The sequence below is a fragment of the Geotrypetes seraphini genome, chromosome 10 (genome assembly GCF_902459505.1).
Source record: "Geotrypetes seraphini chromosome 10, aGeoSer1.1, whole genome shotgun sequence".
Taxonomy (NCBI): domain Eukaryota; kingdom Metazoa; phylum Chordata; class Amphibia; order Gymnophiona; family Dermophiidae; genus Geotrypetes; species Geotrypetes seraphini.
This window is the reverse complement of record NC_047093.1, coordinates 112,178,154-112,203,445: the sequence shown is the minus strand read 5'-3', so window position 1 is coordinate 112,203,445 and position 25,292 is coordinate 112,178,154. Positions and strand designations below refer to the sequence as shown.

At 45.3% G+C, this 25,292-nt stretch overlaps 1 protein-coding gene across 3 annotated transcripts in view; it reads left to right on the top strand.

Annotated features, from left to right (window-relative positions):
• UCK2 (uridine-cytidine kinase 2) overlaps nucleotides 1-25,292 on the top strand; it is a 148,011-nt gene that overhangs the window by 60,160 nt on the left and 62,559 nt on the right. For all 3 annotated transcript variants that reach the window (XM_033962174.1, XM_033962176.1, XM_033962175.1), the window contains exon 2: nucleotides 24,257-24,416. In XM_033962174.1, the coding sequence (XP_033818065.1) occupies nucleotides 24,257-24,416 (160 nt within the window). The remainder of the gene's footprint in view (nucleotides 1-24,256; nucleotides 24,417-25,292) is intronic.

Here is a 25,292-nt window from a genome sequence, read left to right as displayed (position 1 = left end):
ACCCCTCCTGCTGGCCCCCCAATGGCCCCCCTTAGATGCCGGCAGGAGGGTGCCCAATCCCTCCTGCCGGACACCCCCCCCCCAACGAACCCCCTCCACCCCGGAGCACCCCCTTGGGCTTACCAGCAAGTTGGACCGGATGGCTCCATGCATGTCCAGCCAGCAGGCCCGCCTTCATCCAAATGAGGCAGGCCCTCCCCTGCCCAACCCACAGGATCATAGGGCCTGATTGGCCCAAGGCCCCTCCTATAGTGGGAGGTGCCTTAGGTGCCTGGTCCAATCAGGCCCTAGGATTCTGTGGGTTGGGCAGGGGAGGGGCGGGCCCACTTAATTTGGACGGAGGCGGGCCTGCTGGCCGGACATGCGAGGAGCCGTCCGGTCCAACTTGCTGGTAAGCCTAAGGGGGGTTCTGGGGTGGGGGGGTTTCCAGCAGGAGGGGTTGGGCACCCTCCTGCCGTCAATCTTAGGGGGGGCTGTTGGGGGGGTCGACAGGAGGGGTTGGGTACCTTCCTGCCACGATCGTCGGGGGGGGGGCAGATTCTGTCAGCAGGATGGGTTGGGCACCCTCCTGCCACAATCGCTGGGGGAGGGAAGACTTGCGGTCGTAGACACGGCCGCTATACTAATCATGGCAGGAAGAGCCTTGCGGTGATTAGGTTAAGCGATCGTGTCTACTTACCATGTAGGCCAGCATTTTGCTAGCCTACATTGTAAGCTATACCGTTCTGCTAGGGAGATGCGTAGGGCTGCCTAGGTTCGCTTAAGGCTACCGCCTAGCCTTAGGTGGGCTTGCGGGCTTCTCTAGGCTCCCTAGAGGCACCTTCAATATAGGTGGCTTACCTGGGGAGGGTTTTTTGTTTTGTTTTTTAAATTTTAAAGAAAAAGTGCCTCCCGATTGGCTGATTAGACAGCTGTAGGATGCCTACAGCTGTCTACAATTGGGAGCACTTTGCACTCAGGGCCTTTGGATATAAACTCATTGTACACTAATATTCCTCAGAGGCTCTTGCAGTTATTGAAAATATCCTTGGAGGGTGAGAACTTGTACTACCCCCAACTTACATTTCCCATACTCCTCCTCCTTGACCTACTCGTTCCCTCTTTATCCAACCTCAACTACTTCGTTGCTTGCAACTTTGTTCAATTGTCTTGAACCGCTTGTAACTTTGACTAACAAATGTGAACCGCCTAGAACTCCCTGGGTATGGCGGTATACAAAAATAAAGTTATTATTATTATTGATCAAAGAAGCAACTCTCCTTCATGAAACAGAAAAGCAAACACTGCTGCACAAACTTAGTCCAAACATTGTGGTCACAGGTCTGTTCTCTTCCTCCTCCAGTTCTGGACCAGAAGAATTCTTCCATTGCATGGCTAAGTCTGTGCAGCAACCCTCTGCCAGGGTGTCTTCCTCTGAGCTTAATTCCTCCATCATTTCCCAGTCACTGGAGTTGTGCTGGTTTTCTTTGAGCTCCTTCCCATTCCTCTCACCTGGGGAACTTCCTGGAATAAAAAGCTCTTCATTACTGTGCCCCACTCCCTTAGCCTCCAAGGAGATTCTTAAAGGGGCCATCACTCCTTAACCTGGGTTCTAAACTAGTGGTGCTTAAAGGCACAGTAATAAACCTCTGGGTTTTGGGAAGTTGTGTCTTTCTCCTCTGGGGCACCTTTAGCATAGACCTGCACTCAGTGGAAGGACTAAGGGCTTGTTGGATACATGGCTCATGATCATAGCTGGGCTGTGCAGGGTCTGTGTCGCAGGGTTTACCACAACTTATGGTACCAGTAAACTAGCATGAATCATTCATGGAGGTAGCAATTTGCCCATGGATCATTCACGGAGGTAATGATTTGCCTGCTTAAGTCCGTTATAGCACAACTCCCCCCCTTTTTTTTTTTTTTCTTCTAGCAACGAAGCCATGATTTGATCCATCAGTTGCTTGCAAGTTTTCTAGTTCACATGCACTTGTTTCAGCCAATCGTGTGCATACATTTCTTTGTTTAAATCACCTGCAAAGTTGATGCAGTAATTTCCCATTGCAGCGAGAACAGTTTGCACAGAGATTTTGTCATTTCATTCTGTGGGAAGCTTGCTTATTTGTCTTGGTTAGTTTTATACTATGCTGTTAACTTAACCAGATGTAATTTAGGAACTTTGGTATCGTCTAGTTTCCTTATAATAAATTTGGGTTTCAAATTCAGGTTTAATTTTTTAGAAAGTCAGTTTAAGGTGTCAGTACTTACATATCAATATATACTTTAGAATAGATTGTGAGCCCACTGGGACATGTAGGGGTGTTTCCTTATTTGCACCTGAAGGTTAGGCCTCTCTGATGTCAAAGCCTGAACCATTGTCTGCAAGAAATCATTCCAGCCTGAACCTAGCAAGAAGAGAAAGAAGAAAACATCTTTGTGGTTTCTGCCTGATGCATTCTGGGTATGTACCAGAACTGTATTATAGTCAAGGACATCCAACTATGCCTACATGCTCTGCCTATGTGAATTTTGGGGGAGTTATGGCTCCTGTGCTTCTTATCTAACGAAGGCGCCTCTGTTCCAAAGCCTGTATGAGATTTTATAAAGAAAGGCTATTCATCTAAGTTATGTTTCTGGATTGGTCTGGAGAGGTCATCTGACAAGATCCAAGTGAAATGTGCTAATTATTAATTTAGTCTGTGCCAGGATGTGAGGGAACTCGCATTTTATCATAGGTTTCTCTGTGTATCTTCTATAATAATTAAGACCTGAAAAGTTACCGCTTGTGACTCTCTGCCTGAGAGAGAGAACCGGACTTTAAACAGATCTGGATTCCATCACATAAAGGAAACCTTTGCTGCCAACCTAAGTTACAGCTTCTCCAGTTGCTGACGGACTATTCCTAAACAGAAGGATCTCCATATCTGCTGAGCGGAGGAAAGACGTCTTCCACTTCACCTGATTTTGTTCTACGGCTTAATTGGATGGTGAGAATAAGGAATTATTTGTCTTTTCAGCTGGGTTAGAGAGGGAATCCTATTGACTTTAGGATAAGGATTTGTAAAGCACCTGTGGTGATAAGCGATATATTTAATTTGCTGCTAATCAGGAATTATTATTATAAGGAATTATTTAGAGTGTAAGAATTAGTTTTACTTACTTATCTAGCAAGTGTATTGTAATAATTATGTACTGAGTTTCATATATGTATTCGGATATTTTGTGAACAATAATTAGTTACTGCTGCTGGCTTATGAACTATATTTTTCTATTTTCATAATAAAAGTATTTCATAACGCTTGGGTCTCTATTCTTAGTATAAACTGGCAAAATAATGAACCTTGGGTAAGGAGATTATGGTTTCCCCTAGAAAAATAACAGGCACGTATTTGTTTATGTAACTGATTAGTACACCATAAATCTTACTACAGACAGATAGGGAAATTACTTGAGTACCTGATTGTAAAACCGCTTAGATAACCTTGATAGGCGGTATATAAAAACTTGAAACTTGATAATGGTCATACATAGCATATTTTTTATATTTTCATGTTTTATACTTATGTTTTGTGAGATCATATAACATTCATAGTGCCTATGATATTTGCATAGCACCCATGAGTACTGTTTGTTCAAATAAATTCAATCTGTTTAAAAAGTAAAGCTTAATTGGATATTTATTGGACAGCCACTATATGACACATAGCAGTGTGGTATGTATTTTTATGTATGTAGTGAGCTTATATTTACAGACATTCATTTTTTATTTTTTTTTTACGTTGTATAACTATCAAATTAGAATCTAATTACCTATAATTGTATACAATGGTTTTATTTTGAAGAGATTTATTAATGTCTGTCGAATTGTGTACTCAAGTCTGGCGGAAGGAACTTAGGTGCCGAAACACTGGATGTCTAGATTCCAGTCGTGTCCAGATTTATAAATAACAAAGACTTTTAGCTGGATCATCCCTTAGTAGAAGTTTCATCATCCTGACTATTGACTTGTTGACAATTTTAGTACCATGTAAGTGTTATGAGATGAAAATGATTGAAAAATCTCAGCAGCAGCAGATGGATGGACTGGTGTAGCAGGTTTTCCTTGTTCTCTCCAGGGTGCAGTCTATAGCCTGCAGCCTTTGAGGTTAAGCTTTCTTCAAGCTGTTTCTTCCAAGGATTGGAAGTGCTTTTAAAACATAATAGTGAAGTTTTTCTGGAATCCAATGGATTACAGGACCTGAGGCAACATGGTTTCACTAGAGGCAAATCATGTCTGACAGATCAATTTCTTTGACTGGGTGATCAGAGAATTGGATAAAGGAAAAGTGCTGATGTGTATTTAGATCTTAAAGCCTTTGACACACTTCCACACAAGCGTCTAATAAAACTGAGTGCTTTGGTATATAGGACAAAATGACAGACTGGGTTAGAAACTAGTTGAGTGGAAGATGACAGGGTAGTAGTAAATAGAGTTCACTCTGAAGAAAAGGATGTTGTTACCAGTGGTATACTGCAAGTTTCGGTTTTTGGGCCTATTCTTTAATCTTTTTGTAAGTAATATTGCTGAAGGGCTGTCTGGTAAGGTTTGCCTCTTTATGGATTACTGCAAAATCCGCAATAGGGTAGGTAGATGCTTCTGATGTGGATAACATGAGGAAGGACCTAGTGAAACTTGATTGATCTGGAATTTGGCAGCTTAAGATTTAGAAACATAGGGAGCCAAGATGGCTGATGGAACTGTTAGCTAAGTGGTTCGTCTCAGTGCACTCACTCATTATTGCTTGTTGCACTTATAAAAGACATTTACCTGAAAGTATGCTGAAATGGAGAGGCTGCAGTGCCACTGGAGCATCACAGCGTTCTGGTCTTGGGCTCAAGGATCTCTCGTACGAGGAGAGGCTGAATATATTGCGGTTATACTCTCTCGAAGAACGTAGGGAGAGGGGAGACATGATTGAGACGTTTAAATATATCACTGGTCACATCGAGGTGGAAGATATCATCTTCTTTCTCAAAGGGCCCTCGGCCATAAGAGGGCATCTACTAAAACTAGGGGTGGGAGATTTCATGGCGACACCAGGAAGTATTTCTTCACTGAAAGAGTGGTTGCTCATTGGAATGAGCTTCCGGTGCAGGTGATAGAGGCCAGCGGCGTTCCAGATTTTAAGAGTAAATGGGATGCCCATGTGGGATCTCTAAGAGGGCAGAGTAAGGGGAAGGGTCATTAGGGGTGGAATCTCTAGGAGGGTAGAACTAGGGGGGTGGGTCAGTAGAGTGGGCAGACTTGATGGGCTTTGACCCTTTTCTGCCCTCATTTTCTATGTTTCTATGGCCCTGCCAATCTCGGCAACATCGAGGAGCTCCTGCGTCGAATGCAGGATATTGCGGGAGCGTCGGCATGCCCGCTGGAGACACTCTGTAGCAAGACGGAGGCGGTCTCCTTGGGCTTGGAGACCACCTTTAACCCCAATGCCAAAGCACCTCCCCCTCCTCCTCAGACCACCAGAGGAGCTACCGGAAGCCAGTGTGTACTTCTCTCCGGAGGCCATTGATAACATTGAGGGGAGCATGGGGTTGGACTGAGGACTTGTGTTGAAGTTAAGCTATATTTTCTAATTATGGCAGATTATACTAGCATAATTTGTATTTTATTTTCTACTTAACTTTACCTTTCTGTACAAGTGGATACTTGATATGTTGTTGAAAAATGATTAAAAAAAAAAAAGATTTAGAAACATGACTGCAGATGAAGGCCAAATCCACTCTGTTCTCTCTGAACCCCCTACATGCCTGTTCACTCTCTTGTTAATTCATACAGTCTGTCTCTACCTCTACTGGGAGACTATTCCATGCATTTTCTTAGATTACTCCTGAGCCTATATCTATAACCTTAATTCTAGATTGAGAGCATAGTGTGAAGTTTTTTCCTTCTTTTGAAAAGGCTCACTTCTGTACATTAATGCCACAGAGATATTTAAATGTCTCGCTTATAACTTCTTTCAAGCTTTTCTTCCAGATCACTGATTAGTTTCGTAGCCACCCTCTGGACTGAATCCATCCTATTTATATCTTTCTGAAGGTGTAGTTTCCAGAATTGCCTAAATGGGGCCTTACTAGAGACACATAGAGACACACGCATTACTACTTTTGTGTACAGGAGTACTTTTGATCAGAATTTCTTAATCGCACTTATCCAATACAGTTTCAAGGTGATGTACAAGAGGCCTATGCAGCATCAAGGAGAAATAGTTGCATCACATTGAAGAAAGTTATATTGTTGCAAGAGGAGAATTAGTTACACCACATTGTGGAGGACAGTTACATTGTCATGTGGGAGAGCAGAGTTACTGAGCTGAAAGGAATTTAATCAAATAGGTACAATTTCAGTCTTTTCCTGAAAGTGAGGTAGTTAGTTCTATTCTTACGGGCATTGGACAGGCATTCCAGGTTCTTGTAGTGACTTACTTGAAGAGGGTGTTGAATATTCGCTTGCATTTCATTCCCTTGGATGAAGGGATGATAAGATAGTGGGTGCTGCTGATCCTAATTTACCTCCTATACCAGTGATGGCTAACCTTTTTGAGCCCGAGTGCCCAAACTGCCGCACAAAACCAAAGAATTTCCTCAAAGTGCCAGCACGTCAATTAAACCTTAACAAGATTTTAGTATCTAAAAACCCTTTATAAAGTTGCCTGAACTATGTAACATCATTTTTAAAGGTTGGAATCTTTGTATTGTCAGAGAATCAATTTGATTCACAATCCTTTGGTTTTCATTTCAATTTATTGGCAATTTATAATGTTTTAATGATTTCATTCAATTTAATGAATTTAGGAAGAATTTGATTCAGTTACACAATATATTTTAAATGTATTATTCACATAACATGTCAAATGTATCCTGAGTAAAAAAAAAGATAAACTTCTTAAAACTGTTAACTGTGTCAAGACTCGGTGTGTATTCCCAAAGAGTCTATACATGTTTTTTTGTAAAATTTACAATCAAATTAGAAAATAGTTAAATCATTACATTTCTAATAATATGATGTAAAGAAAACAAAAGAGCTTTCAATTAAACCAACCGTTTTTATTGGAAATTCCAGATTGGAATACAACAGGGCCATGTAAAGTCCCTTTTTTAAATAACATCTTTAAATAATATTTAAATAACTTAGAAAGTGTCTTAACTGCAAACTGAAAACACTGCTTCATGTAAACATATGCATTGGGCATGCTCTGAAAAAAATTAATGTGATTTTTGTTGTTGCATGCATGCTGATAACTTGTCAATCCTTGGCTCATAGTGCGTTAATTTCAGAGCAACACATGCAGCACTCATGTCATCCGTTAATCTGTTTCTAGCATCAGATTTTATATGATTCAAAGCCGAAAACAGCTGCTCACAAGCATAGGATGACCCAAACAAAGTAAGAAGAGCAATCCTAAGTGCTTTCATGGACTTAAAATTGTCTGGCAGAGAATTCCACGCTTTTAGGATTTCATTTTCAGAACTGCTAGCAGTGATTTCATTTGTCACCCTTTCACACTCAATACGTTCAAGAGCCGCACGCAGGTCATTGAATTTACTTTTCCAGATAGCTTTCTTGAAATTCCAGTAGCTCCATTTCCAAATTTTGAATATCCAACCACAGTAAGCAGGAAAGATCAAGATCTTCAAATGTGGACTTTTCTGGGGAAGTTATAAATGAAAGGGTTGTCTCCATCTTACGGAACTGAGAAAATCTTTTACTAAAATTCTCCTTTGCTTCGGCTACAATGGTGGAATATGCTTTGTGGATTTCTTGGTGTTTTTTATGACTGTCCACAAATGTTGTAGAATTATCCAAATGTATTTTTAGGTTGGGAAAATATTTTAGCTGTCCACTCTCAAGGTCTTTTTCAAAAACATGCAATTTTCTCTCAAAAGCTTTGATGTCACTAAACATGCTTTCTGCTGTTTTTCCCATGCCTTGTAATTTTTTGTTTAGTACATTAAAGTGGTTAGTAAAATCTGTAAAGGCAAGGGGAACACGTCAGGGGTGTCCCCTTTCCCCGCTCCTTTTCGCTTTGACGGTGGAACCCCTGGCGCAGCGTGTGCGGATGAATCCGGATATTAAGGGGGTCACGGTGCCGGGAGGGGATTTTAAGTTGGCTTTGTTTGCGGATGATATTTTGTTTACGGTGGAAGACCCTGCAACTTCCTTGCCGGCTATATTGCGGGAGTTGGATATTTATGGTGAGGTGTCGGGATTTCGGGTCAATGTTGGTAAATCGGCACACTTGCCTCCCGCCGCGCCACATATCTTAATTGCGGACTAGAGAGTTGCGCGGGGACAGAAATCCCACCCGTCCCCGCCAAAGTCTCACCCGTCCCCACGAGGAATGTCCTCCGTTCCCACCCGTTCTCGTGAGGAATCCCCTTCATCCCCGCCCGTCCCTATAAACTTCAGAAATAGTTATTTCATTTAATTATGCTACTGAATTAAAGGCTCTGGTAGAAACCCATTTACAAATAAGCAAAAAGACTTTATTAATTTGGAAATATTAATTGGGAAGAATACACACTTTGTAAACGGGTTTCTACCAGAGCCTCTTTTGTTTATAAATTTTTATCAACACAACTAATATACTACTTTATCCTGAAGCAAGAAAAAAAGAAATAGAATTCTTTTCCTACCTTTGTTGCCTGGTTTCTGCTTTCCTCATGTTCTCATTCAGTTCTTTCCATCCACTGTCTCTCTTCCTTCTGCGTCTTCCATTTGCTCTGTTACTGTGCCTCTCCCTTTCTCCCCCCCTTCCAAATTGGTCTGGCACCCATCTTCTTCCCTCCGCTCCCCCCATAGTCTGGCATCTGTCTTCTTCCCTGCCAGCGTCTTCTCCCCACTCTCTCTTCCCCATTTCCTTTCAGCGTCCTTCTCCCCCCCCCATCTTCCCCATGGCCTTTCAGCGTCCTTCTTCACCCCTTTGTCTTCCCCAGTGCTTTCAGCGTCCTTCTCCCCCCCTCCTTCTCTCCCGCCCCGGGTGCAGCACAGCCGGCCAGGTCCCCTTACTTTTGTGGCGCTTCCGCGACCGACAGACCGACAACAGCCCCGGTCTGACAAACCTCCCTGCCCTTAACCGCGAATCTAAATTTCCTTCTTACAGCTGCTGTAAGGTCGCGGAAGGTTTGTCAGACCAGAGCTGTTGTCGGTCGGTCGGGTTAGCTCCACAAAAGTAAGGGGACCTGGCCGGCTGTGCTGCACAAGGGGCGGGGCGGACCGCCCCCCTCCCTTGGTAGTCACTCGAGCCGCGAGGCTACTCCTCCTTACCTACCCTGCCTGCAGCACAGAGCCGAACGGAAGTCTTCCCGACATCAGCGCTGACGTCGGAGGGAGGGAGGGCTTTGTTTAAGCCCTCCCTCCCCTCCGACGTCAGCGCTGACGTCGGGAAGACTTCCGTTCGGCTCTGTGCTGCAGGCAGAGCAGGTAGGGAGAAAAGCCGCGCGACTTAGTACATCCAGCACCGCAGGAACCCCGCGACCCTCGGAGGTGTCCCCACGGGATCCCCGCGACCCGTGCAGCTCTCTATTGAGGACCTTCCCGCGTGCCAGCTGCAAGGCCTTCACGTGCCACAGCTGGCACGCGTGCCATAAGTTCGCCATCGCTGTCCTATACTATATCATTCCCTTAGATTTTTGCAGCCCAAGTACAGGCAGTCCCCGGTTTAAGAATGCCCAACTTATATCATACTTAATGAGCCAGGGTCTTGCTTCTTCCTTCCTGTCTTAACACTACTACTATTACTACAATTTAATATTTCTATAGCACTGAAAGGCGTACGCAGCGCTGTACATTTTAGCATTCAATAGACGGTTCCTGCTTAGAAGAGCTTACAATCTAACACACCCCACATCCTCCTTATCACTTGGCTCCCTTCTGTGGGTGTTAACTTCTGTAGCCAGCTCCATCCGAGTCCCCACTGTACTTCTCTTCTCAAAGCCACAGCTGCAGTTCTTACCTGTGGCCTGCAGCTGACTAGGAAGCCTTCCCTTCCTGTCCCAACATGCCCCTCATCCTTCTCACATGCCTCCTTCCATGTTACCTCCTCTGGCCCGCTCCCTCCTCCCTGCCGTACTTCTCTTCTCAAAGCTGCGACCGTGGGTCCTGTATGTGGCTCATGGCTGACCTGGAAGGATTCCCTCTCTGCTGGGAAGGGTTCCAGGTCAGCTGCAGGATGCATGCAGGACCTGCAGTCACAGTTTTGAGAAAAGAAGTATGGCATGGAGAGAGCTGTCCAGAGGAGGTAATACCTGTGGGAGGGAGGCAAGTGAAAAGGTTTCTGGACAGCTCTGACTCGTGTGCAGGACCCGTGGCTTTGAGGAAAGAAGTTCAGCAGGAAGAGGGTGGGGGAGCCAGCCAGAGGAGGTAATGCCCACAGAAGGAAGGGCAAGTGATAAGGAGGACGAGGGGCACATTGGCACAAAGGAGGAAACTTCAGATAAAGGATGGGAGGCAGAGAGGGGGCATGAACTTGGGACACAGAATAGAGGGAGGAGAGCATGAACTTGGTACATAGGATGGAAGAATGGAGGGAGTGAGAGAAAGATGCTAAGGTGGGAGAGGGAATAGAAAAGGAGATTTTTTTGGGTATGGGTGCCTTGAGTGAGAAAGAGACAGAGCAAATGGGGACATGAAGAAAGAATTGTTGGGTAGAGGGAGGAAGAAATATTGGACATGGTGGGAGGGACATGATGTACAGATGCATGGGGAAGAGATGAGGGAGAAATGTTGGATGTGGTGATATAGGGAACAGTAGGATGGATGAAAGTAAGTTTAAACCTAAAACTGGCCTATCCATCTGGGCCATGAACTATTCCCACCTAAAACTGGGGCTTTTTTAAAACTGTTTTCCAACACTTGTTGCTTCAGGCTATTCATAACAGTTTTAATCATTCCCATAATCAATATAACTCCTAATTCCTTAATTTGTCTGAAATAGATTATATGCTCTTTCAAGCAGGAACAGTCTCTCTTATATATTTGTGTATGGGCACTGCATATGTCAAGTAATGTAGTGGTTCAAGTTGTATTTATCATATTAATCTTCCCGACTCAACATCAGACCTTTATGCTCAGAATTTTGGTGTTTCCCAGAGTTCTGTATTGTCGCCCATGCTGTTCAATCTTTTCCTGGCTCCACTATTGACAATAGCTCAGTCAATTGGTTTCACATAGTAACATAGTAGATGACGACAGATAAAGACCCGAATGGTCCATCCAGTCTGCCCAACCTGATTCAATTTTAATTTTTTAATTTTTTCTTCTTAGCTATTTCTGGGCAAGAATCCAAAGCTTTACACTGTACTGTGCTTGGGATCCAACTGCCGAAATCTCTGTTAAGACTTTCTCCAGCCCATCTACACCTTCCCAGCCGTTGAAGCCCTCCCCAGCCCATCCTCCACCAAACGGCCATATACAGACACAGACCGTGCAAGTCTGCCCAGTACTGACCTTAGTTCAATATTTAATATTATTTTCTGATTCTAAATCCTCTGTGTTCATACCACGCTTCTTTGAACTCCGTCACAGTTTACTCTCCACCACCTCTCCCGGGAGCGCATTCCAGGCATCCACTACCCTCTCCGTAAAGTAGAATTTCGTAACATTGCCCCTGAATCTACCACCCCTCAACCTCAAATTATGTCCTCTGGTTTTACCATTTTTCTTTCTCTGGAAAAGATTTTGTTCTACATTAATACCCTTCAAGTATTTGAACGTCTGAATCATATCTCCCCTGTCTCTCCTTTCCTCAGTCTCTCCTCATACGTCTTTTGGCGCAAGCCTCCTATCATTTTCGTCACTGTCTTTGCATACACAGATGAAATACAGCTTCACCTGATTCAAACTCAGAACACTAGCAAAGACTTGGACATAATCTGCAATTGGCTTACAGAAAACATGCTCTCCTTAAATAGTAAAAAAAACCAAAGTTCTCCGTTCCAACAAGAATTAACAAATCTTTGAAAGCTCCAATCTGTATCAGATCGATCCCAATTAAATTTTGACACAATGATAAAGCTTTTAGGCATCATCCTTGATGATAAAACTTTCCTTTAATAAATAAATCGGTTCAGTCACTTGCAAATGCTTTTTCAAACTCAAAATGATATGTTCTTTACATTTTTAGACACCAAATCACTTAATATTCTTACTAGTAATCTCTTCCTTATCACGCAGAAGGAGATCAAATCATATAGAAAACGGTGGTTAATTTACAAAGCTAAAAAATATCATATTATAACTTTCAAGACGTGCACTGGCTGCCAGTAGTGCACCGGATTTCATTTAAGATATTATTCCTTACTTTCAAGGTACAATTAGATCATTATCCCAGGACAAGCAGGCAGCATATTCTTGACTGATGGGTGATGGCACCGACGGAGCCCCGGTACAGACAATTTTAGAGTGATTGCACTCTAAGAACTTGGAAAGTTCTAGTAGGCCGCACCGCGCACGCGTGAGTGCCTTCCCGCCCGACGGAGGCGCGCGGTCCACAGTTTTAGTTTCCGCGGAGCTAAGAAGACGCGTTCTTTTCAATGGCCGTTGAAAAGCCCTTTTTTTGCCTTCCCGCTCGCGCGGTTTTTGTATCGGAAGAGTTTCTTCCTCCTTTTCTTTTTTTCTACTTTTTTTGTCAAAAAAACCCCAAAACTTTATTTTTATTATTCTCGGGTTCGCCCCGGCGGGGCCTGTTGCCATCATCGAAGCCTCGGCTTTCGATTTGGCAGAGGCCGTATTTACTTTCATGCCCCCTCAGCCAGGGTTCAAAAAGTGCCAACGGTGTGCATGGCCCATTTCTTTGACCGACCCGCACAATTGGTGTTTACAGTGCCTGGGTCCGGATCATAGGGCTTCCACCTGCACCCGTTGTGCTACCTTGAAAAAACGCACGTTGAAAAATCGACAAATTCAACAAAAATTACTTTTCGGCGCTGAGATGGCTGATTCTGCGGCATCGACACCGGCATCAGCTCCTTCGCAATCGGCACCGACTTCCTCGACGCCGCGTGATACCGCTCCGGCGTCACACCAGTCAGGTAAGCCGGCTAAGAAGCCTTCCCCGCTCGAGCGCCCTCCGGTCGCTGTGGCAGCGAGTCCAGTCCTGCCGACCACGAGGCGCCCGCGCAAACGCTCCGCCCCCATAGAGGTGAGTGCATCTTCATCTGCCTCCTCATCCTCTGGGCGTCGAGCGGCACCACAGGTACCGCAGAAAAAGAAAGCGGTACCGGTGCCTTCTTTGGACGAGCATATTGCAGCCGTCCTTCAGGTGCAGCTTAAAGAGCAGTTGCAGCAACTCCTCCCTGCTCTCTTGGCACCGAACCTTCCAGTTCTGGTCCGGTCTGTACCGCCAGTGGAACAACCTCTATTGTCCGCTTCCACTCTGTCGGTACCGGTCCATTCAGCTTCCTCAACTTCCATGCCGGTACTGGCACCGGAACCGAGAGCTCTTCATCAGGCTGTCCAAACTTCGGCACCATAGCAGCCCTTAACCTCTCCCGATACCGCTTCTTTGCGGTCGGGCAAATCGGTGCGTAAATCCCAACACCTTGAGCCCTCGACACCGGATTCCCGAAGATCGAAGTTCTCAAGTTAGGGATCCTGACCTCTGGGGTGACTCTGAAGAGCCACTACACTCTGAAGGTGAGTTTTCTTCTGGTGAGGAGGATCCTTCTATACATGATCCACCCTCTAAACCAGACAATTCCTCCTTTACTACTTTTCTGAAGGAGATGTGCAAGTCTCTTTCAATTCCCTTGGAGGCTGAGTCCAAAAAATCCAAGGCATTCCTGGATGCATTGGATTTCGACCAGCCTCCAAGGGAATTTCTGAAGTTACCCCTCCATGATATCTTACGGGAGACTTTCTATAAGAACCTAGAAACTCCCTTAACCATTCCAGGGGCGCCTCGTAAGTTAGACTCCTTATACAAGGTTATCCCCATCCCAGGGTTTGATAAACCCCAGTTCCCGCACGAATCATTATTAGTGGAGTCTACTCTCAAAAAGTCTGCGGGATCTAGTATATATGCCTCAGTCCCTCCTGGCAGAGAAGGAAAGGCCATGGACAAATTTGGAAAAAGGTTGTACCAAAAATGCTATGTTGGCAAATAGATCAGGTAATTATGCCTTTCATTTCTCTTTTTACTTGAAGCACCTGATTCAGAACTTAGCTTCTTTTAAGAAATACTTACCTGACCGCAAACAATCTGCTTTTCGTCAATGTTCTTCCTCCCTTCTCCAGCTTCGGAAATTCATGGTACGTTCAATCTACGATACATTTGAACTTACCTCAAGAGCCACGGCAATGTCTGTTGCCATGCGGCGCCTGGCTTGGCTGAGAGTATCGGAACTTGATGTCGACCATCAAGATCGCCTGGCTAATGCTCCGTGCCTAGGGGATGAACTTTTTGGTGACTCTCTTGACTCAACCACACAAAAATTATCGGCACATGAGACTCGCTGGGACACTCTTCTTAAAAATAAGAAGACTCCACCTGCCCGGCCTTTTCGGCAACAATCAGCCTATCAACGCCGTTATGTTGCTAGACCCTTGCCATCGGTTCCCCAGCAACCTAGACGCCAACGTCAGCAACAACGTCAACCACCTCGTGCGCAACAGCAACAACAGGTGAAGCCTCCTCCTCAGCAGAAGTCTACCCAACCCTTTTGACTGCATTCTCCAGGACATAGCCAGTATTCTACCATCCACCCATCTGCCTCAACCCATAGGAGGACGTCTTTCTCTGTTCATCAGCTGTTGGGAGATCATCACTTCGGACCAGTGGGTCCTCAACATCATCCGCCACGGCTATTCTCTCAACTTTCAGACTCTTCCTGCCCAAAGTCCTCAAAGAGTCTGCTTTGAACACTCCTCAGTCCTCCCTCCTCCTTCAGGAGGTCCAATCCCTTCTTCTGAACGCAATAGAGAAAGTTCCTCTAGATCAGAAGGAGCAGGGATTCTACTCCCGTTATTTTCTGGTTCCCAAAAAAACCGGAGATCTCAGACCCATATTAGATCTTCGCTATCTCAACAAATGCTTAGTCAAAGAAAAATTCAAAATGCTTTCTCTGGCCACTCATTACCCTCTTCTCACTCAGGGCAACTGGCTATGCTCCCTCGATCTCAAAGAGGCATACACTCACATTCCGGTTGATCCGGCCTCCAGACAGTACCTCCGCTTCATGATCAATCGCTGTCACTACCAGTACAAGGTGTTACCCTTCGGTCTTGCCTCCTCTCCCAGAGTGTTCACCAAATGTCTCATTGTGGTGGCTGCTTTTCTCCGCTCTCATCATCTTCAGGTCTTCCCCCCTATCTCGACGACTGGTTAATCAAAGCCACTTCTTCTCAAGCGGTGCTACATGCCACCAACCAGACCATCCTATTTCTCCAAGTTCTGGGGTTCAAGATCAATCTACCCAAATCACATCTCATCCCCACTCAGAGACTTCAGTTCATAGGAGCGGTCCTGGACACAGTCCTCATGAGAGCGTTTCTTCCATCCAACCGTCTTCAGACCCTTCAATATCTTTGTCAGCTCCATCTCTGCCAAGCAAATGATGATACTCTTGGGTCACATGGCCTCGACAGTTCATGTCACCCCCTTCGCACGTCTTTACCTGCGCACTCCTCAATGGACCCTAGCTACCCAGTGGTCCCAAGCGACGGATCCTTGCTCACGACATATATCTGTGATATCATCTCTTCGTCAATCTCTACAATGGTGGTTGAAATCTTACAATCTCTCCAGAGGCCTCCTGTTCCATCTGCCTCCTCATCAACTAGTCATCACCACCGACGCCTCCCCTTATGCCTGGGGGGGCTCACTTGAACAAATTCCAAACTCAGGGCCTTTGGACTGCTCAGGAAAAGAAACATCACATCAATTTCCTGGAACTCCGAGCGATGTTTAATGCCCTCAAGGCTTTCCAACATCTTCTCTCTCCTCAAGTTCTGCTACTTTGCACAGACAATCAAGTTGCAATGTACTACATAAACAAACAGGGTGGATCAGGCTCTCATCTGTTATGTCAGGAAGCCCAAAAGATTTGGTCTTGGGCGACAGCTCACCATTTATTCCTGAAGGCTGTCTACATTCAGGGGAAGCAGAATTCCTTGGCAGGCAATCTCAGCAGAATTCTCCAACCCCACGAATGGACTCTCGATCCCATGACTCTCCAGTCCATTTTCGCTCAATGGGGCACTCCTCAGATAGACCTTTTTGCAGCTCCTCACAATCATCAACTGCCCCACTTTTGCTCCAGACTCTACTCTCCTCACCGTCTGGAAGCGGATGCGTTTCTCCTGGATTGGTCCAATCTGTTCCTGTATGCTTTCCCTCTTCTGCCTCTCATGTTACGGGCCTTGTTCAAGCTCAAGAGGGAACAAGCCACCATGATTCTCATCGCTCCACAGTGGCCCAGACAACATTGGTTCTTCCTTCTACTTCAGCTCAGTTCCAGGGAGCCCATTCTTCTTCCACTGTTTCCTTCTCTGCTTACTCAACATCAACAGTCCCTTCTGCATCCCAACCTTCAGGCTCTGCACCTGACAGCTTGGTATCTCTCGGGCTGACTTCAGCTTCTTCACTTCTTTCTCAGCCCGTTCGTTCTATTCTGGATGCTTCTCGGAAACCGGCCACTCTTCAATGCTACCAACAAAAGTGGACTCGGTTTTCTTCCTGGTGTCTTCTTCATCATCATGATCCCACTTCGATTGCAGTTGAGACCTTGTTGGATTATCTTCTTTCTTTGTCTGACTCTGGTCTCAAGTCTACTTCCATCAGAGTCCACCTCAGTGCCATTTCTGCTTTTCATGAGCCGGTTCATGGGAAACTTCTCTCGGCTCATCCTTTAGTTTCCAGATTCATGCGGGGACTTTTCAATGTGAAACCACCTCTCAAGCCCCCTCCTGTAATCTGGGATCTTAATGTGGTTCTTTCTGCCTTAATGAAGCCTCCGTTTGAACCTTTGGCTACAGCTCATTTCAAGTTTCTCACTTGGAAAGTGGTCTTCCTTATTGCTCTCACCTCTGCCAGGAGGGTCAGTGAGTTGCATGCACTAGTTGCTGATCCACCTTTTACAGTCTTTCATCATGACAAGGTGGTTCTGCATACACATCCAAAGTTTCTCCCTAAGGTTGTCTCTGAATTTCATCTCAACCAGTCGATTGTCCTGCCTGTATTCTTCCCAAAACCTCATTCTCATCCTGGAGAACAGGCTTTGCATACTTTGGACTGTAAGCGTGCTTTAGCTTACTATTTAGAGCGCACTAAGCCCCACAGATCAACTCCCCAACTCTTCCAGTCCTTTGATCCTAATAGATTGGGACATCTATTAGGGTCTCTCATACAAAGAAAGACTGGGCAAATTGCAGCTCTATACTCTAGAGGAGCACAGGGAAAGGGGTGACATGATTGAGACATTTAAATACGTCACAGGTCGTGTCGAGGTGGAAAACGACATATTCGTTCCCAGGGGATCCTCGATCACAAGGGGGCACCCGCTTAAACTCAGAGGAGGGAAATTTAGTGGCGACACCAGGAAGTACTTCTTCACAGAAAGGGTGGTGGATCACTGGAACAAACTTCCGGTGCAGGTGATCAAGGCCACCAGCGTGCTCGACTTTAAGAATAAATGGGACATCCACATGGGATCCCTACGAGGGACGAGCTAAGGAACTAAGTCATCAGCACTCAGACTTAATGGGGTGGGTCAGTAGAGTGGGCAGACTTGATGGGCTGTAGCTCTTTTCTGCCGTCATCTTCCTATGTTTCTATGCCGTTTCTAAACGTACGTTGTCAAATTGGCTTGCTGCTTGAATCTCATTCTGTTATGCTCAGTCCGGACTGACACTGGAAGGTTCTGTCATGGCCCATAGGGTTAGAGCTATGGCAGCATCTGTAGCTTTCCTCCGTTCCACTCCTATTGAGGAAATCTGCAAGGCTGCTTCTTGGTCCTCAGTTCATACTTTCACATCTCATTATTGTCTGGATGCTTTCTCCAGACGGGATGAACACTTCGGCCAGTCTGTTTTGCAACATTTATTTTCCTAATGGCCAACCTTCCCTCCATCCCTCTTTTTGTTAGCTTGGAGGTCACCCATCAGTCAAGAATATGCTGCCTGCTTGTCCTGGGATAAAGCACAGTTACTTACCGTAACAGGTGTTATCCAGGGACAGCAGGCAGATATTCTTGCGTCCCACCCTCTTCTCCGGGTTGGCTTCTTAACTGGCTTATCCTAACTGGGGACCGCGCGCCTCCGTTGGGCGGGAAGGCACTCGCGCGTGCGCGGTGCGGCCTACTAGAACTTTCCAAGTTCTTAGAGTGCAATCACTCTAAAATTGTCCGTACCGGGGCTCCGTCGGTGCCGTCACCCATCAGTCAAGAATATCTGCCTGCTGTCCCTGGATAACACCTGTTACGGTAAGTAACTGTGCTTTCTCCAGCATTCCTTGATAGATTTTTGACACCATATACTACATCAAGGGTGCTTCGATCCATTCAGCGATATCTTCTTACAATACCCTCCATGCGCCAAATATTTTTTTGGATGGTATCGTATACTATCTTTTCAGCTAGGGCTCTTACATGTAATTCCCTCCCCATTGACCTCAGACAAGAACATTGTGTCTCAAAGTTTAAATCGGGTCTTAAAACCTTTTGTTCAAAGATGCTTTTTGAAACCTAATCATGACATACCTAGAATTAATTTCTTCAGGCTTTTTTTTTTTTTTCTTCTCTCTTTTCCACCCTCCTAGTTTGTTCCTTTCCCATGTGCTTTTTATTTTAATATAATGTATCTGTTTACATTTTCCCTTTTGTGTCCAGTAGTGTCTATTAATGGTTTTAATAATCCATGTAAGTCTCCCCTAATTCTATATTTTAGTAACCTTTTTAGGTAAACTGCTTAGAACTTAATAGACAGTTTATCTCTATAATAAAACCCTAAGCCGCGCTTGCGCACTTCTATTTGCGTGTTCCGTATGTCTGTGGCCAGAAGAAGCGCGCATGCGTGACTACAACTGCCCCGAGCTCGGAACAGCAAACAGGGCCAGGCAGAGAGAGGGTTGGGTGCTGCTCCTGCGTGGGACAGCCGAGATGAAAGTATTCGCTGCCGCAGCTGCAGGCGACTATAGGTCCCCTGCCAACGCACCTATCTGCCGAACCCCCCCCCCCCCACACACACACACACAAAATCCAGTGCTTGCTCACCGTTCTCGCAGTGCTGCTGCTTTAACTCTTCGGCCATAGGCAGCATGAGTGAAGTAACCAAACTGCCTTCGGTGACCCAGAAGCTTTTCCTATGCTACTGCTTCCTGCCCCCACATAGGCGGAAAACAGTAGCAGAGAGAAAGCTTCCAGGTCACCAGAGGCAGCGTGTTTACTTCACTCATGCTGCCTACGACCAAAGAGTTAGAGCAGCACCGCAAGGAGATCGGTGAGCAAGCAGTGAGGGATGGGGATGGATCACAAAGTGAGGGATGGGGAGGAATAGCATGGTGAGGGTAAGAGATGCTGGACCTCAGGGATGGGGAGAAAAGTAAAGTAAAGAACCAGGCCTGCTAGGGAAGAAAGGGATGGGGCAGATAGAGATGCCAGACCATGGGAGGAAGAGGAAGGAAAGGGGACATTAATACTACTGGATGGGAAAGGGGGTGGGGGTGGGGGACAGAGAGAGACTAGAGAGATGTCAGACCAGGGAAAGGAAGGAGGGGGAAGAGGTTCAAGACTAAGGCAGGGGAAGGGAAAGACAGAGATGCCAGAACAAAAAGGGGGGGGGGAAGAGAAGAGGGGAGAGAGATGCCAGATCATAGGAGGGGTAAAGAGAGGGAGAAGATGGTACACAGGGATGGAGGGAAAGAGGAGAGATAGGGAGGACATGGTGTACAGGGATGGGATGAGGCAGGAGGTGACTAGAGAACAAAAGAAAGTAAGCCAGAGAAGCATAAGAGTTACCATACTGAGACAGACCACAGGTCCCAAAGAGTAGAACAAATTTATGCTGCTTAAATATAGAGGTGGGGCATGGGTGGGTTCAGAGTCAGGGTATAGGTGGGGCTATTCTAGCACCCGTTACTGTAACGAATGTAACAGGCTAAAACACTAGTCAAAATATAATAAACTTGAAAATTGGAAGTTGTGGTATTTACAATCTTACATCCTACCAAAACATTGTTCTAGTGGGTTATAAGAACATAAGCAGTGCCTCTGCTGGGTCAGACCAGAGGTCCATCATGCCCAACAGTCTGCTCCCGTTGCGGCCCATCACGTCCAGGACCTGTATAGTAATCCTCTATATATATCCTTCTATCCCTTTTTCCTTCAGGAAATCATCTAATCCCCTCTTGAACCCTGATACCGTACTCTGTCCTATCACACCCTCTGGAAGTGCATTCCAGGTGTCCACCACCCTTTCGATGAAGAAGAACTTCCTAGCATTGGTTCTGAATCTGTCTCCTCTTAATTTTTCCCAATGCCCTCTCGTTCTTATAGTTTTCGAAAGTTTGAAGAATCTGTCCCTCTCCACTTTCTCTATGCCCTTCATGATCTTGTAAGTCTCTATCCTGTCCCCTCTAAGCCTCCGCTTTTCCAGGGAAAAGAGCCCCAGTTTCTCTAAGCGGCATATCGCTATATAGTGTGGCCGGGCATGTCCCCGAGTAGGTGGGAAACTACGACCCGGACCACAAGCAAGAATTTTAGTACGCCTTTTATATGTTGGTGAAAGGAAGACCTGGATACCGGATTCCTTGAAAAACAGTACCAGGTTTATTAGTGTCCCAAAGTACAAAGAAAAGAAAACAGAAGCAAAAAGAAAACATTCACCTTGGTTGGTTAAAGTCCTTTGGGTGCATCCTGCACGCTATTACATTACAGTCCAGGTGAGTCTCAGGTGTTTTACTGAGGAGCTGGATTGCACCTCCTTATCAAAAGCAAAAATACTATAACATCAAAATATTATATCCGTTCAATGCCTTCCTTGGCTCGTATCCCCCACTGGGATTCATTGATCTCCCTGGATCTTAACACCTTCTGGCTTTTCTAGCTGAGCATGGCTTGCGTCAAGCCTTTTCCCCTCTCAGCTCTCTTTATCTTCTTAACACATTTTTATCACCTTATTAGCTTTGCCAGCCCTGCTCTGGCTTCCGTGTGAAACAAGTAAACAATGAGAGAAGTTCTTCGTGAGAGTAGCTGAGGACTTTCAAATACTGTACTCCCCCAGGTCCATGTCCTCTTCACTCATATTATCACTCAGGACCCTGCACATTTCCCATTCACCCTCATGGGAACTCTGGCTTAACGTTTCCTCCTTTCCCCCAGGCTGTGCTTCCCATCCCCCTCTCTGCAAGTCTGCCAGAATACCTGCAGCCTTTCCCTGGGGATAATTTCCCAACCCTTCTCTCTGGGGTTTAAGTTGCCAGTCACTGTACCTCCCAAGTGCTGTACCACCTTTCCTTAGGTGCTGGCTTCCTGCCATACGCTCATGCTGGGTCTTAGGTACCCTCTGTGACCTGGAACCTCCTTGAGTGATTTGGCTTCTCTCATCAGAGTCAGCTGTGTCCTCCTTCTCCCTCTCTGCAAACTGACTTTGCCTATAAGGCAAACTCCCGGGTCGGACTCCACCCCTCTCTAAATTGGTCTCAGGTTTCTCCCTGACTTGGGGAAAGGAGTGATAGGGGCAATTAGTGGTTTTCAGAGCCTTCCTTAACTGGCTCTTCAGCTGTGCTGGGACCTGCCTGGGCTTGCATTCTTTTGGCTGAGCCAGCTGTCCTGGCTCCATGCCGGGTTCTACAGAGCCCTGTGCTGCATTCTGGGGAGTTTTAGCAGTAGTTTTCACTGTGACAGGAGCTTCCCCGTCACAATAGAAAGGAAATATTTAGTGTCGATGTTCTATTGAGTTATACAAGCTACTTTAAATTTATATATTCAGTGTAATATAAGACGTCTAAAATCACATTGATATTGCATTCTATAAAGTGAATATTCATTATAGAGTCTGAGTCTATAAGGTAGGATACTGGAATGCTGCTGTAGTCAAGGAAGGGAGGAGTAGCTTGAAGTGCTGTAGGAGTGAAGGTTTTTGTGTATTGAAGGAGAGAAGATAGATCAGTGTATGGCAAACTGTGTGTCGTGGTACACCAGTGTTCTTCCTGAGATTTCAGATGGGCCATGACATTGGCGAGGAGTAGAATCGTTCATGCCGGCTGACTGTCTACAGGATGGCGAGAGGCAAGTCCTGTAGGAAGTCAGCCAGCACAGATGACTCTCTCCCCGCAACTCCCGGATCCCTTCACCGAAGCATATTGCGGCCAGATGGACATCCACACATGCTGGGCACGATGGACCACTGGTCTGACCAAGTAGCGGCAATTCTTATGCGCGTGACATCATCGCATCGATATTCACACACTTCTGGGTACCTTCCGGCTGGGGCATTGGATTTAGCGTGCTGCCAGCCGGAATGTTTGTGAAACACTGAGATAAATGACTATCCTCCCCCTCAATGCTCCAATACATTTCTGTGGGAGAAACAGTTCAAAAAGCTGCAACATACAAACACAAATATGTTTTAATTTAACAATAGGAATCCTCATCCTCTCCTACATAGAGCAAATACAGATGGAAATACCCACGCACATTCTCATCCCAGTCCTTAAGAGATTTGCATCCACTGTCTCTTGTATGCAGATCAATCAAACATGAGACGGTGGATATCTCTGAAAATCCAACTGACTGGGTGTGCCTAAAGGATTGTTTTGAGGACTACTGCACTAACATATACAAAACACACACGGCCTGCTTTGATAGTGTGTACCTCCCCATCCCCAACAAAACAGATAAAGTGCACACAAGATAAGATACATGCATGCACATACAGTGGGGGAAGAATTCTGTGATCTACTTTGTTTTTGTTTTGCCATGCAATTCAGTGTTGGAAGCATCTGGACCGTCTATAAATGTCAAAATGTACAGCGCTGCCAGTTGGAGCTACTTTCTTTTTGAAATTTCCATGCAAATGCCTTATATCGTATGGAAGTGATAAATATGTGTTATGAGCCAGTCCAGTTAGAAGACTTTATTAAAGAGAAACCTTTGCTGAAAGTTTAATTTCTATTATTGATTTTCATTTTCTTTCTTTTTAAAAAATACTGGCGACCATGATAATGTGGACTAGGACACGGTTGACTAATTGCCTTATATATGCTTTAATGTTCTCTATATTGAGTTTGCTGTGGTCATTCATGAATATTTGTTATTAATGTACTGTAATGAATAATCAAATAAAGAATTAAAAATGTACAGCGCTGCATACGAAGGGTTACCAGACATCCAGGGATCCAAATGGCTTTTCAAAACCCGGCAAGTAGTCCGGGTTTTGAAAAGCTTGGAACAAATGGGGGGGAGAGGGTGTGCAGGTCTAGGGGTCTGGATTTTCCAAACGGAAAATCTGGTAACCTTATGCATACATCTTTCAGTACTATATAAGTGTTAAGCCCGTTACATTAACAGGTGCTAGAGTAGATGTCTGGGGTTTTTTTTCTTTGTCTCTCTTTCTTTGGATGCTGGATGGCTGGCCCCCTATCTGTCTGTCACTCTTTCTGTCTGTCCGTTTCCCTGGCCCCCTGCCTGCCTGTATTTCTCTGTTGTGCCATGCCTGCCTGTCTCTCCGTGGCCCCCTTCTGTTCCCCCCCACAGAGCAAAGCATGATTGCTGTCTGCCCCCAAGCACACCCCTCCTCCCCAAAGCAGCCCCTTTTTCCTCTCCCCCTGGTCACCTGTTGTGCCATGCCTGCCTGCTCCGTGACCCCCTTCTGTTCCCTCTCTCCCGTTCTTACCCTCCCTCCATTCAAGGTTCCTGGTGTCTTCTGGCCCACTGGCACGAACCGCTGCTGCTGCTCCTCTTCAACAATTGTGTCGGAGGGAACGTGCTACCGAGGTGGAGAGCGGCCTGCGAGGTTCGCTACAGCCGGCTGGTGAACCTTAACAGGCTGCTTTAAAGAGGAGCAGCAGTTGGTGGGTGAGGGTGAGAGGGGGGAGTCGCTGGCGTGTTCCCTGCCTCCCTGTTCCAAAATGTAATTCGGCACGGAGGGACACAGCACAGCGATCACAAAACCCTAAGTGCGCATGCATGCTTAGGGTTTTATTATAGAGGATTAGTAGTAGTAATAGACATGGTAAATGACTTGGCAACAAGGGGCTAACTGACATGTTTGTTCTTTGTCATTCATTCATTTTCTATACTCCAGTCTTCTGTCTGCTCAAAAATTGTGCAACTACTAGGTCAGAATGAGGTGGATCATCACCAGAAGAAGGTAGTGATGCTGAGCCAGGACAGCTTCTACCAGGTCTTAACTGCTGAACAGAAAGCCAAGGCACTAAAGGGACAGTTCAACTTTGATCACCCTGGTGAGTAGTGTGTACAAGGGTATTAGCTGCTCATTAATAGGAAGTGTTCTGATAATCTCCAGCATGCTTCTTCTAGGCCATTATTGAAACATTAACTGACAATTACTACAACAAGGTTTTTTTTTTTTCCCCAGTGAGTCATGGAATGCAAAACATCGACTAAGAATATAAAAAAAAAAAAAAAATTGACCAAGCTCGCACCATCGTATATAATAAACGCATTTAAAGATTAACTTTTTATGTATTCATTTTTTTAAAATTATCTTCCATGTCCCTTCCCCCCCACCATCTCTCTTCTAATACTGAGACCACTTAACTCCTCCATTAACAATTTTAACACCCAACTATGTGCATGATATGAAATAGCTAACCAAACAGGTTCTCCCACTTAGTGCAGCGCATCAAGATCATTCCTTCCTGTCTTATGGTATTCCATTATTGTGGCATACAATTCATTTGAAAATTCATATTAAATCGTTGGGAAAAAAGGGGGGAAGGCTAGCAGCATAAGGAAAAAAACACTGCAAAGCTCAATCAAGGTGGAGAGAAAAGCCTCAGAAAATTCATCAGTAATAAACAGAAATGCTATAAATACTGCTATATAAGGTCACTAGCATAAAAAAAGTCCTACCTTAGCATGCAAAATACAGACCATCTTAAAGTGAATAAGGGCAACTCACACACTGTAGCATATGTGCATGACAAGCTATAAATTTATCTGGAACATAGCTGTTTAAATCTTCAATGCTGCTTCAAATCACAGCAGTTCATCTTCAATCGCCAGCCTGTTCAGTTCATTATAAAAACAGCAGATGAAGGTAGTGATGCTGAGCAAGGACAAATTTTTCTAATGGACTGAACAGTGTTTAACGACTG